The sequence below is a fragment of the Ranitomeya variabilis genome, chromosome 7, assembly GCF_051348905.1.
Source record: "Ranitomeya variabilis isolate aRanVar5 chromosome 7, aRanVar5.hap1, whole genome shotgun sequence".
Lineage (NCBI taxonomy): Eukaryota > Metazoa > Chordata > Amphibia > Anura > Dendrobatidae > Ranitomeya > Ranitomeya variabilis.
The window spans coordinates 60,844,780-60,857,429 of record NC_135238.1 but is presented as its reverse complement, the minus strand read 5'-3'; the positions used below and the strand labels follow the sequence as shown (position 1 = coordinate 60,857,429).

Below are 12,650 nucleotides of genomic sequence, written 5' to 3'. Positions count from 1 at the left end.
CCTTCAAGGAAGAGTCATCAATAGAGATGGGCAGACACCTGGATATTCTGGGCCGGCCGAACAGTTACAAAAGGTTCGGGTACCAAAACATTACCCGGACTCGAACCTGGACCCCATTCACTTGAATGGAGGGCCCGAACATCCAGTATTTCCCATGCTGTCATGTGCATGACAGCAAGACAAACACCACTTCTGATCAGCGGTGAAATCATCTCCGCCGGTCAGAGAGCCGCAGTTCCCATGCTGTCAAAAGGTAGCATGAACGCGCAGCTGTAATCAGAGGTATAAAGTTCACCTCTGGTCACTAGTATCAGCTGATGGGACTACTGCTCCCATCATCCTACACCTGGTGACATTAATAACAGTGAGTGCAGGAGCGGCTGACGGGAGTATTCATCAGCCTGTGCCCGAGCTGTAAGTAAATAATTAAAACAAAAAACAGCGTGGGTTCCCCTGTATTTTGATAACCAGCCAGGCAAAACTCAAAGCTGGGGGCTGCAACCCTCAGCTGTCAGCAAAGCTGATTATCAAGAATAGAGGGGAACTTTACCGTTAGGGTTCTCCCATCTCTAGTCATCAATAGAAAACCTCTCCTGCATCCTCACCATAAAATTCAGCTTCAGAAGTATGCAAAAGAACATCTAAACAAGCCTGATGCATTTTGAAAACAAGTCTTGTGGACCGATGAGGTGATAATAGAACTCTTTGGCCAAAATGATTAATGGTATGTGTGGAGAAAAAATGGCACAGAATTTCAGGAAAAAGAACATCTTGACAACCATTAAGCATGGACGTGGATCAATCATTCTTTGGGGTTGTGTTGCAGCCAATGGCACACGGAACATTTCACGGGTAGAGGGAAGAATGGATTCAAAAATATTTCAACAAATTCTTGATGCCAACATAGCACCATCTGTTAAAAAAAAAAGCTGAAGTTGAAAAGAGGATGGCTCCTACAAATGGATAATGATCCTAAACCCACTTAGAAATCCACAATAATCTACCTCAAAAGACGCAAGCTGAAGGTTTTATAATGACCCTCACAGTCCCCTGATCTGAACATCATTGAATATCTGTGGCTAGATCTCAAAATAGCCGCCCATGCAAGACGACCCAGGAATCTCACAGAACTGGAAGAAAATTTTCTAAGGAAGAATGGATGAAAATCCATCTAACCAGAATTGAAAGTCTCTTGGCTACAAAAAGAGTTTACAAGCTGTGATACTTTCAAAAGGGGGTGCTACTAGGTACTAACCAGGCAGGGTGCCCAAACTTTAGCATCAGTCGATTTTCCTTTTTGTAATTTTTAAAATGTAAAAAATTAAAAAAAAATTTTTTTGCCTAAAATACAAAGGAAATCTGTCATCTCTAACTTTAGGCCTTTTAGAGATCATTTCATCTTCAACTTGCTTAACTTTTCACAGTAACAGTAATGTTGACCAGGGATGCCCAAACTTTTACATGCCGCAGTACAACTTTTTATAATAAACTTTATTATTGTACAAAAAAATGCAAAATAGAAAGCACTGATACGTGACATTTGTATTGATGTCATGGGCCAACTACGTTTTCTACCGTTGTGGAATATCTATGGTTTCAGAAAAGATAGTAACCCCATTGTGTGTCAGGATTAAGTCGGATATGCAATTACTATATGCCTTGTCTCATATTACCTTTTCTCATTTATTCTGACCTTTATTTTATACATTTGGGTAGAATTGGAAGTCGTAAGTAGAGGACCTGAAGGAGAACAACTAAATAGTTCAGTTTGCTTTAATAACCTAAAATTTGCAATCTAATGTATTAAAGGGGCTGACCGGGACTTTAACACTGATAACCTATCCTTATGATAGGTCATCAATGTCTGATCGGTAAGTGTGCAACACACGACATCTCTGTAAATTAGCTCTTACCGGTGTCAGTGGCAGCCGAAACTTCTCAGTTGTGGAGCTGCACAGCTCCGTCAACTGTGTAGTGGCTGCAGCCAGATACTGCACATCAGCCACCTATTCAAATCAACATCCCTTTTAAGGATAGGCCATCAATGTTAAAGTCCTGGACAACCCGTTTAAATCTTACTCCTCAGTAAGCATCTATACTAATTTTATTACTCTGTGTAAATTAACTCCTATCCTTTCACTAGTACATTTTAGACAACAGGTCTCTCAAAATGATTTTACCTTTTTGATTAAATTGCGTGTTTAACAGTCTTATAAAAAATATTTCTAAGTTTTTGCCACCTAATTGTTTGATTACTATCAAAAATGTTCTGTGAACCCAAAATTGGAGACCAGAAATAGACTTTGCTCAAGCCTCTTAGCTTAGCGGATCCCAGGAACACATCCGCTTGGGCTCCTGAGTTGTGTCCACGAAGAAGCCAAATGAGAACCAGAGAAACCAGGACAAAATCCTAAAGAATAGCCAAAGTGAAAGGTCACACAGTCCAGTTGCTAAATTCAAGGTATAGGTCATTCAGGGGTTAAATAGGCAGAATAAACAGGAACAAGTAGGGTCAAATAGCAGACGTCAATCCACAATAACTGTCAATGGCCTAGTGAAGGGTTTAAAAAGAAAACCTAGGGCGCACGTTGACCAGTGGACGCATTCGATGACCAACTGTAGTGACTGATTAGTCAGCAGGATCATAATTCCCCCTGTTAGTACTATGAGTACTAGTACTGGATGACCATGAACGGCACCAATGCTGCCCAACAGGATAGGAGAACCTTGCATCGCTGTGAGCAGTCAAGCCTGGAAGCTGATTGAGTGCCTTTTGTATGGCACCAACTCAACACCTCTGACAGGAACCAGAGCAGAGGCGCCTGACAACAGTAAGTTGGTGCAACCGGTAAGTGGTGCAAAAGCCGAGGGCAAGTAAGTTTGTAACAACCATTTACTGGACTTGCCTATTAATCCCTATGAAGTGGAAGCCTGAAAAAAATCCAAATGTGCTGGCACTGTACATGTAATAAGCTCATTTTAAAGGTTGATTTATCTTTTCTTAATACAAATGAAATGACTCATTCAAGTGTAACATTGCCTTACTGCAAAACTAACAATACAACTACTCAGGGAATAAGGAACTTGTATGAGAAGTTAAGAATATGTGATCAAATATCCATTGTGCGATTCTGAAAACCCCCAGATTCCCAACATCTCTATGAAAAGATAGTATTCATTTATCTCACGTGAGACAGAATAGTGACCAGAAAACTGACCAAAAACGTAACTGTAAAGAGGAAAAGCACCTCTTGCCCAACACTTTTCTTGGAAAGTAAAGAGCTTTATATTATTCCGATAAGGGAAATCTGTTGAATGGGCGACATCCTACAGTACCACTACAAAACCTAAAGAAATTAACTGGTATACAAACTGGTGTGCATGCAGCATATAAGCACACGTTCACACTGGCCACTGAACAGAAAAAAAACAAAACCCAGAAGCATAAACCCTAATTGGTCTCTACTAGCTGGGCTCAGTCCTTCTCAGCCCTTATCCACATGCATATCGCTTGAAAAACGGTAAGGTTTTTAATATTAGAGTTAGGACCATATCAACTAGGCTCACTGTGACGAGGCCGGATGGCTTTTGCATTTTTTTAATACAAATTATGTTAACTAAGTACCCTATATTGTTTTCATGCACTATTGCTTTTTATTTACTGCAAGGTGCTTATAGAGCGCCCACTAGGGCCTAGGGGATACTCGGTACTGGGTCCAGTGGTCATTAAAGGGGTAGTCACGATGGCAGTGACCCGGTCTGTGGCCCTGGGCGTCCAAGTTAAAGGGAAAGTCTTTAACCCCTTCACCCCCGGAGCTTTTTCCGTTTTTTCGTTTTCGTTTTTCGCTCCCCTCCTTCCCAGAGCCATAACTTTTTTATTTTTCCGTCAATATGGCCATGTGAGGGCTTATTTTTTGCGGGACGAGATGTACTTTTGAATGATACCATTGGTTTTACCATGCCGTTTAACAGAAAACGGGAAAAAAAATTCCAAATGTGATGAAATTGCCAAAAAAGTGCAATCTCACACTTGTTTTTTGATTGGCTATTTTGCTAGGTTCAAAAAATGCTAAAACTGACCTGCCATTATGATTCTCCAGGTCATTACGAGTTCATAGACACCTAACATGTCTAGGTAATTTTTTGTCTAAGTGGTGAAAAAAAATTCCAAAGTTTGCTAAAAAAAAAAAAAAAAAAATTGCGCGATTTTCCGATACCCATAGCACCTCCAATTTTCATGATCTGGGGTCAGGTGAAGGCTTATTTTTTGCGTGCCGAGCTGGCGTTTTTAATGATACCATTTTGGTGTAGATACGTTCTTTTGATCGCCCGTTATTACATTTTAATGCAATGTCGCGGCGACCAAAAAACGTAATTTTGGCGTTTTGATTTTTTTTCTCGCTACGCCATTTAGCAGTCAGGTTAATCCTTTGTTTTTATTGATAGATCGGGCGATTCTGAACGCGGCGATACCAAATATGTGTAGGTTTGATTTTTTTTAAATTATTTTATTTTGATTGGGGCGAAAGGGGGGTGATTTGAACTTTTATATTTTTTTTATTTTTTTAATATTTTTAAACACTTTTTTTTCTTAATTTTGGCATGCTTCAATAGCCTCCATAGGAGGCTAGAAGCATGCACAACTCGATCGGCTCTGCTACATCGAGGTGAACTACAGATCACCTCTATGTAGCAGAAATGGTCGTGTACTTTGAGCGCCGACCACAGGGTGGCGCTCAAAGCATTCGGCCATCAACAACCATAGAGGTCTCAAGGAGACCTCTGGTTGTTATGGCGATGTACTGCTGACTCCCGATCATGTGACGGGGGTCAGCAGTGCGAGCACTCCCGGCCGCGCGGCCGGGAGCGCTAGTTAAATGCCGCTGTCAGCGCTTGACGGCGGCATTTAACTAGTTAATGGGCGCGGGCGGATCGCGATTCCACTCGCGCTCATTGCGCGCACATGTCAGCTGTACAAAACAGCTGACATGTCGCGGCTTTAAGGTGGGCTCAGCGCCGGAGCCCACCTTAAAGCAGGGGATCTGCCAGCTGACGAAGTATTCCGTCAGCTGGCAGAAAGGGGTTAAAGGGGTTGTTTTGAAAAAAGAATGTTCGTGACGCCACCTGTGGTATTCGGTCAGGGGTGACCGACGCTGCTTAAAGGGGTCCACTGGGAATCATGGCACTGCAGCAGGTATGGCTTCAGACAGGTGAAGCTTGAGCCAAAGGGCTCCCAGGGTAGTGGGTAAAGATGACAGACAGTGAAGTGCCAGAAAGAATTAGAGGACACAAGGTTGCAGTCTCTTTACTAGTGATGAGCAAGTATACTCGTTGCTCGGTTTTTCCCGAGCACGTTCGGATGATCTCCGAAGATTTGTTATTCCTCGAGATATAGTTTTCATTGCCTCAGTTGCATGATTTACGGCTACCAGGAATTCCCACATGTATTCAGCCTGTCCAGCAGTCGTAAATCATGCTGCTGAGGCAATGAAAACTATATCTCCAAGCAATAACAAATACTCGGAGGTCACCCAAGCGCGCTCGGGAAAACCCAAGCAACGAGTACAGTCCAGGGTACGGATCACAGGTGATGGTGAGGTCCGGCCAGCCTGGAAACGATTAGGAATCCCCTTAGCCAGGTGAATTGGGAGCCTTCCTTATTATGCTGTAATGTGCATGCCTTGCTGCCTGAGGCTTCACACAAGGTCCTCTCTCTCTGTCCTAGAACAGTACCCACATGGCAGGCAGCGCAAGCCTTTTTACAGGTGTCCCTACTTGCGGCGACTCCGAGCTCTGTATGCTGCTGTGCCTCCAAGTGTAGTTGTGGACAAGCAACTTTAAATCTCCTGCCCTCCAGTTTGTGCTGTGGGGCATACAGTCACACACAGCTTTGGACTCCCGATGTCCGGTTCCTGCGCTTCAGCGTGCAGGGAGCCCAGTCACAGCTTCCCTCCAGCTCCTCACTTCTTTTTTGCTCCTTCTTCCTTCACAATCTCTACAGACTAATCTAACTCCTACTCCAAGCCAGAACATATATAGGGAAGTTCCCCTGAAACCGGGTCTAGAGCTCCCCCTTCTGGCCTGGAGTCAGAACATGTTGCATGTATGTGCTACCTGTTAAAGGGATCCTCCTCGCTTCCAGGCATGGCATCACCCTTCCTGAGAGGAAGGCAATACCACTGTGGTACCCGAACTTCTGGGGTGCCACATTTATTTATTATTTTCTGTCTTTGTTTTTATTTTTCTATTCAGTAGCTAGTGTGAATGTACGCTTACATGCTGCATGCACACCAGTTTGTATCCCAGTTCATTTTTTTAGGTTTTGCCACCAATTGGAAGTAGCAATCTTAAAAGTCAATATCGACCCTTTAACGAACCTTGCCACATGACTTAGCATAAAAGCCAAACCAGAATCTCAATTTGAAGACACATGTGTTGGGGTGTTGCCCGTCCAGAGTATAAAGAATGACATTTGATTTGACTGTATGAGAGGCCTCTGACTGGTGTCCAAGTCTGACTTGGGTCTAATTGGTAATATTTCCCTTTATGGAAATTTTACTTCTTGGACCCCAGTCACAGGCTTTTCCTACCATGAAATCAGATCTTATGCTTTGTACTGAAACACGTGTTGCCCCGAAACATGTGTCTGCAAATTCAGATTCTGGTTTGGCTTTTATCCAAAGTCATTTGGCGAGGCTCATTAAAGGGTCGATATTGCCCCTTAGGATTGCTACTTCCAATAGGTGGCACTAGAATTCAAGTCCTCTTTTTCTCTGAAGAGGCAATGTGCATATTTAATTTCTCAGAGGGGCATTTCACGGCCATATAAGCCTCCTTACCCTGGCATTTTTCTTAGTACCCGTAATCTCACACAGTTAATCATGTTTAAAATACATGTTATCATCCTTTATTTACTTTGATCATTTAGGGGACATCAGCATTCTGAAATTAAATGTGGTAATGGCAGCAACACCTATTGCAACAAAAAAATATGCCAATATTAGTAAATGTGTCACTTGAAAGTTTAATTCTTATGAAAGGGCTTCCGCTTCAACATAGAAGGGTGGACACAGGATAAGGAGCCCCTTACATAGTCCTCTATCAGCTACATAAGATACGTTGCTTCATTGCTTCCTGCTCTTTTTTTCAATAATAGTTTCTACCTTAAAGCGTTATTCTCATCTCTACATTAACAACCAAGATGGAAAATACTTGCCTTCCAGCCACCAAAAACACAGCGAACAACTCTGGTTCTGTAACTTCCATTCATTTTTGGGGGGAGTTCCACAAACTGAGTAGCACAGCTGAGCAAAACTGATTTTCTGGGGTCCATGATAAGGAAGTAGCTATTCTCTTCTCAGCCATGAAAGGCAGAGAATGGAAAAACCCTTGAAAGTGTTGTAAGTGGAAGCAGTGATACCCCTGAAGATTCCTTTCAGGATATGACCACACTAAAGAAAGACTGCCATCTGGTGGCTGGGCACAATCAGGTGGAACCAATTTGCACCGGAAGAATTTCAGGGAGAGCAGCTTCGTGTGCTGGACCTGGTCAGGTGACTCGCAGGATATAAAAGGTCTGCACGTCAAACTGCGGGCAGATTTGACGCCAAGAGAGAGAGGAGCAGACACGGACCAGGGATAGCACTGAGGCCAGTGTGACAGGCCTCAGCGGGAAGTCTGTGCCACCAGGGTGCCAGTCACTGCCTCACAAGGTTCAGACTACGTTCATGAAGACCCAGTGTTCCGACTGCACCAGTCAAGACCAGGATCTGCGCCCTATGATGGTCAAGTCCTCTCTGCTCCAGTCCCAGCAGATATTCGACAACGGTCAAGCAGTGAAGATCCGTGAGTAGATGACAACTAAAGAGGCACACCTGTGGGTGCAGAGGGATAGCATGAGTGAGCAGGACCGTCACTTCCAGGATTGACTATGGTACTGAGATTGGTCGAGGTTAGGACAACAGCTTGGGAGGGTCCAGTTGGTGCGTGGAAAACTCAGAGTGCTTTAATAGACTTGGTCAGAAAGACTTGCGGCCTAGCAGGAAAACTGTGACCCCCGCCACGGCTAGAATTAAAGAGAGAGAATCTACATGGTGACTCCCGTGAGAGGACATTAGTACTATATAGTGAAAAATCTTTGTTACTATTTCACTCATATCAGTATTTGGTTTATTGTTTGATTTGCCTTAGTTATGATCACCAACTGTTTAAATGCAACAGTAATTTACAGTAATTCTAAACAGAATTATATCCTTCACTGACTGACTTGCGTTATCTGTGTGTTGCTTCCAGTCACCTGCATTACACTGTCACCTTAACTTTAGAAAACTTTTGACATTTCACATAGATATCTCAGAAGTGTTGATTGCGTGCTAAGACCCCAACCAATCACTACAACAAAGGGAGAGCAGCATCTTGGCAAGTACTGCTTCCTTTGAGACTGAAGATGGATGCAATTGTTTCTTTTGAGTCAGTCTTGGGCCGGTTTCACACGTCAGTGGCTCCGGTACGTGTGGTGACAGTTTTCTCACGTACCAGAGACACTGACACACGTAGACACATTAAAATAAATGTGTCTCTGCACATGTCAGCGTGTTTTCACGGACCGTGTGTCCGTTTGAAAAACACGGAGATATGTCAGTGTTCGTGGGAGCGCGCGGATCACACGGACCCATTAAAGTCAATGGGTCCGTGTAAACATGTACCGCACACGGATGCTGTCCGTGTGCCATCCGTGTGCTGTCCGTGTGCTGTCCTTGTGCGTTTTTCCTGTCATAGGGTTAAAATTGGAAAAATTGTTGCAATACACGGACAGCACACGGACCTTAAAAACGTACTCACGGACATCACACGGATCCCACACGGATGGCCTACATGAGCACACAGACACGGATAACTCCGGTACCGTTTTCTCCGGTACCGGAATTATCTGGACGTGTGAGACTGGCCTTGGAGGAGAGCAGCACTCGGCTGATTGCTTCTGCTTCTTCATTTTGGAGATCGGAGGGGGTGATCAATTTCTGGGTCCCCCTCGCCATGTGTTTATGGCATGTCAAAAGTTTTTTTTAAAAAGGGCAATTATGCTAAGCCAGTTTAACGTCAGTTGTGTAATAGCATGAAGGAGCTTTGGAAAATGTATGTTAGAAAAAAAAAAAAGTTCTACGCTGCTGGATTGGCTCTGGCACAACAAGAACATATGTCTACCTATTGATTTTAGTCATTAGTAAAGGATAGGCCTGATTTTAACAAACTTTTGTTCAATCAAAACTTTATTTCTATATTGCAGGCCTGAATGCTGACCTGGGCAGTTCACGGATACGACAGAAAAGAGGAATTATTGAATTAGCCGGAGCTATTGAATGTGGAACTAGCAGGTCTTCTCTGTTGTATATTGCATATGGATGTTACTGTGGTCTAGGGGGACATGGAATACCAAAAGACAGGACAGACTGGTATTTAATTTCAGTTACGTCTCATGTTAAGCTTGATTTATTGTTATTCTGGGATGTGCCCAATCCAATGTTAAAGCAGGTGATAAGCAGAGGTTCCAGTCTGCTGTTTAAAGCACTCTCCCTTTCGTGTAGCACCTAGTTTTCTAAAGCATAGTCATCTTAAAAGACCTACATCTACTGGAAAATGGTGCCCATGGCAACAGGTAAGGGGGCCGCACATTCACAGTTCTTTCTATACATTTCATTGGGAAATAACATTTTTTATAATATAGCGCCCATAAAAAGGAATGAAGAGGCAGACCCACACATAGGTGCCCAATCCCAAATACCGGATCTGTAACGTGGCACGGAGTGGTAGACATGGACGAGGTACTAGTCTTCCACGCACCGGTAAGCTACAGTACATGAAGACAGGGGTCATGGCTGGGTGTTTGTGCTTCGTCTATAGGGGTTATATGCCCTTGCAGGCCGCATGATGGCAGTGGCTTCGGCTGGCCAGGACCGGTTGTTGAACAGTTCAGTGAGGGAGACCACCACTCAAAAATAAACATTCTTTACTTAACATTAGCTTGGTGGGAACTATGTACAATAGATAGCAGGTGCATAATTTCACAAACGTTTCCTTTAGAACATGGAGCATCTTCACACACGATCTTTCTACTTCTTCCAAGCTTACATGTTTCTGCCTCTAGTTCCACTGTCTTCACCACAACCCAGCACAGTACTACAGTCCAGTAAGTGAGAGTCCTATATATCAACCCACGGTTCTGTGTCTATTTTCTGTTAGGGGATTTAGCTGGCCACTATGGCTTTTACTTAGCTTCTCCGCTTGCTGTTGCCTTGGAAATCCACTTGGGGCACTCTCTTCAGCTCATGATCCCTGTTCCATCCTGGCTCGTTACTTATCTGTTCGGCGAACTCGTGGCTGTCTTGCGAGGTGTTGTGTCCCAGGACCGTTTCCAATACATCACTCTGTCCTTTGATCAGTTTTCCTTCATTTATTCCAGATCTGTCTATTCACTACATCGTTCTCCACTCTTTTTGGGGACACCAACTCATGTGACTCTAAGTGCTCAGGTCAAGGGTCTGCTGTAGCTGCAAGCTAGGCCCTCTCTGACTCAATACCAGGAAGTCCTCTCTAATCTTGCTACCTTGCTACATAACCCCTCTATCTGGGTTAGTCCCAATTCTTGACTCTATACCTACACGCTACCTGTTGCTGGGCAGAACACAACTCGATCACATAACAATGTCAAACATTTTAATTCATCACATTAGATCACAGCACATATGAACAAGGAGGAATGTGGGTACAACTTCCATCTTCTTATAGATCCATTTTTTAAATAGATACGGGTTCCAGTAATAAGACCTGCATCCATCACGCATTTATGACATATCCTGTTGATATGCCATAAATGTCTGCTACAGGCTGATTATTTTACTAAATATATCTTATAACAAATGCACAAAAGTATCCCTTATGGCAGACTAAAGAACCTGACTTACTCTTAAATGTTGAGCCTGAACTTCTGGGTTGTGGGATCCTATTCTGCATGCCAGGCCCACTCATAGGGATCACCAAAAGAAAAAAATCACATCCGCACTGCTGCTCTTAATGAATCCAGGGTAATAGATTTTTACCGCTATAACATCTACAGGCTGTGCTGGCTTTGTGTCTCCTCCACTCTTTTGCTTGATGGGGGTGCCGCATCCAGAACAACAGTTCAGAGTCCAAATGAAAAAAATGCAAAGAAAAGGAGCGCACTTACCCCAGTGGAGTTCAACATCACTTTATTTGGACATACTTTAAAACCGGAGGCAGGGAGGGATGATGTCAGATGCGGACAACGGCCGTTTCGTGCTCTACGGCACTTCAACGGGTCCTCATAGGGATAGTGCGTGTTTTTGTGTGTTCTCATGAGATCTTGCTCTTTGATCTAAACCAGGGTTGGCGCATTCCTAAATCTCACGGCAGTAACTTGCATGCCTCCACAACTCCACTCTACTCATTGTTGTCACTCTGTGACGTCTCGTGTCAGGCCTTCTGGCTGAGTTTGCCTCTTGCAGCACTCCTCAGCACTGCTACGTCTGCATGTTAAATCCATTTGGCTTTAGGGGGCATGGCAGGAATTTAACCCTGCTGTGTCCTGCAGAGACTAGGTTCCCTGGCCTATCCCATGCCAGCAGGGTCTATATTAGGCAGGTCATCCCACAATTCCTTGCTTGTTGGTTCCCAGCCTGCTAACATCTGTTTATGCATATCTCAGTATTCTGTCTCCCATTTTCGACCTGGCCTGATTATCCGCCCAGTTTTTCTTCTCCATCCTTGACTCTAGCTTTGTATTGTCAACCCGTGCTACCTGCCCCGACCTCAGACCATCGTTATACGCTTTTATCTCTCCGTCCTGTTCCATGCCTGTGACTCTCTGGTCAGCTGCTGCAGTCCCGGGGACTGCCCTGGAGTGGAACCTGTTGTCTACCAGCAGCCCAGCCTATCCTCACCATCAGAGGCCCTAGTGAAGACCCGGTAGACACTTAATCATGCCCTTCTAAGGTAAGTTTGGCCTGTGGCTCAGTGGGTTCTCCAAGATCACACAATTATCGATCAGTAACCGCTTCAAGTTTGTTACGAATCTACCTGCTTAGTGAAGGACACAGCAGAGCTGGTTTAGATCAAAGCATGAGATATTGTGAGATATTGAGGTTTCACTGTGAGAAGGGCCCTGAAGGGCTGTGGGATCCTGTTTTGCATGCTGAAATTCCATAACCCATAAGATTGAACTTAACTTTTGCAAGAAAGATTTGTCCTACAGCTTCCACAAAGAACACTTCTACAAGATATATTTAGTTAATCATCAGTCTCTGGCTAACAACTGTTTTGCTAAATAAGAAGGGCAACCACAGTCTTGTGATGAGTACTCTTTAACCCCTTCATTCTCCTTGACAGATATATACATCATGGAGTGTGTCAGGGATTTTGGAGCGGACTCAGATGCAGGGCAGATACCAGCTGTATTATATAGCCAGCATCTGCCTCTAACAGCAGTGATTGGCTTACCTGCGTATCGCTGCTGTTAACCTCTTAGTTGCCATTGTCAACCACTGACAGTGGCATTTAAGAGGTGAGTTCTGGCTTAGACATTTGTTCGGGTGTTCAATCATCCCCGCAATGCGATCGCAGAGAGCCGATGAGTT

At 43.9% G+C, this 12,650-nt stretch overlaps 1 protein-coding gene across 1 annotated transcript in view; it reads left to right on the top strand.

The window, feature by feature from the left end:
* The window catches only part of LOC143786009 (phospholipase A2-like), a 32,914-nt gene that overhangs the window by 10,852 nt on the left and 9,412 nt on the right, over positions 1-12,650 (top strand). The window contains exon 2 of the mRNA XM_077275177.1: positions 9,287-9,452. Coding sequence (XP_077131292.1) covers positions 9,287-9,452 — 166 coding nt within the window. The remainder of the gene's footprint in view (positions 1-9,286; positions 9,453-12,650) is intronic.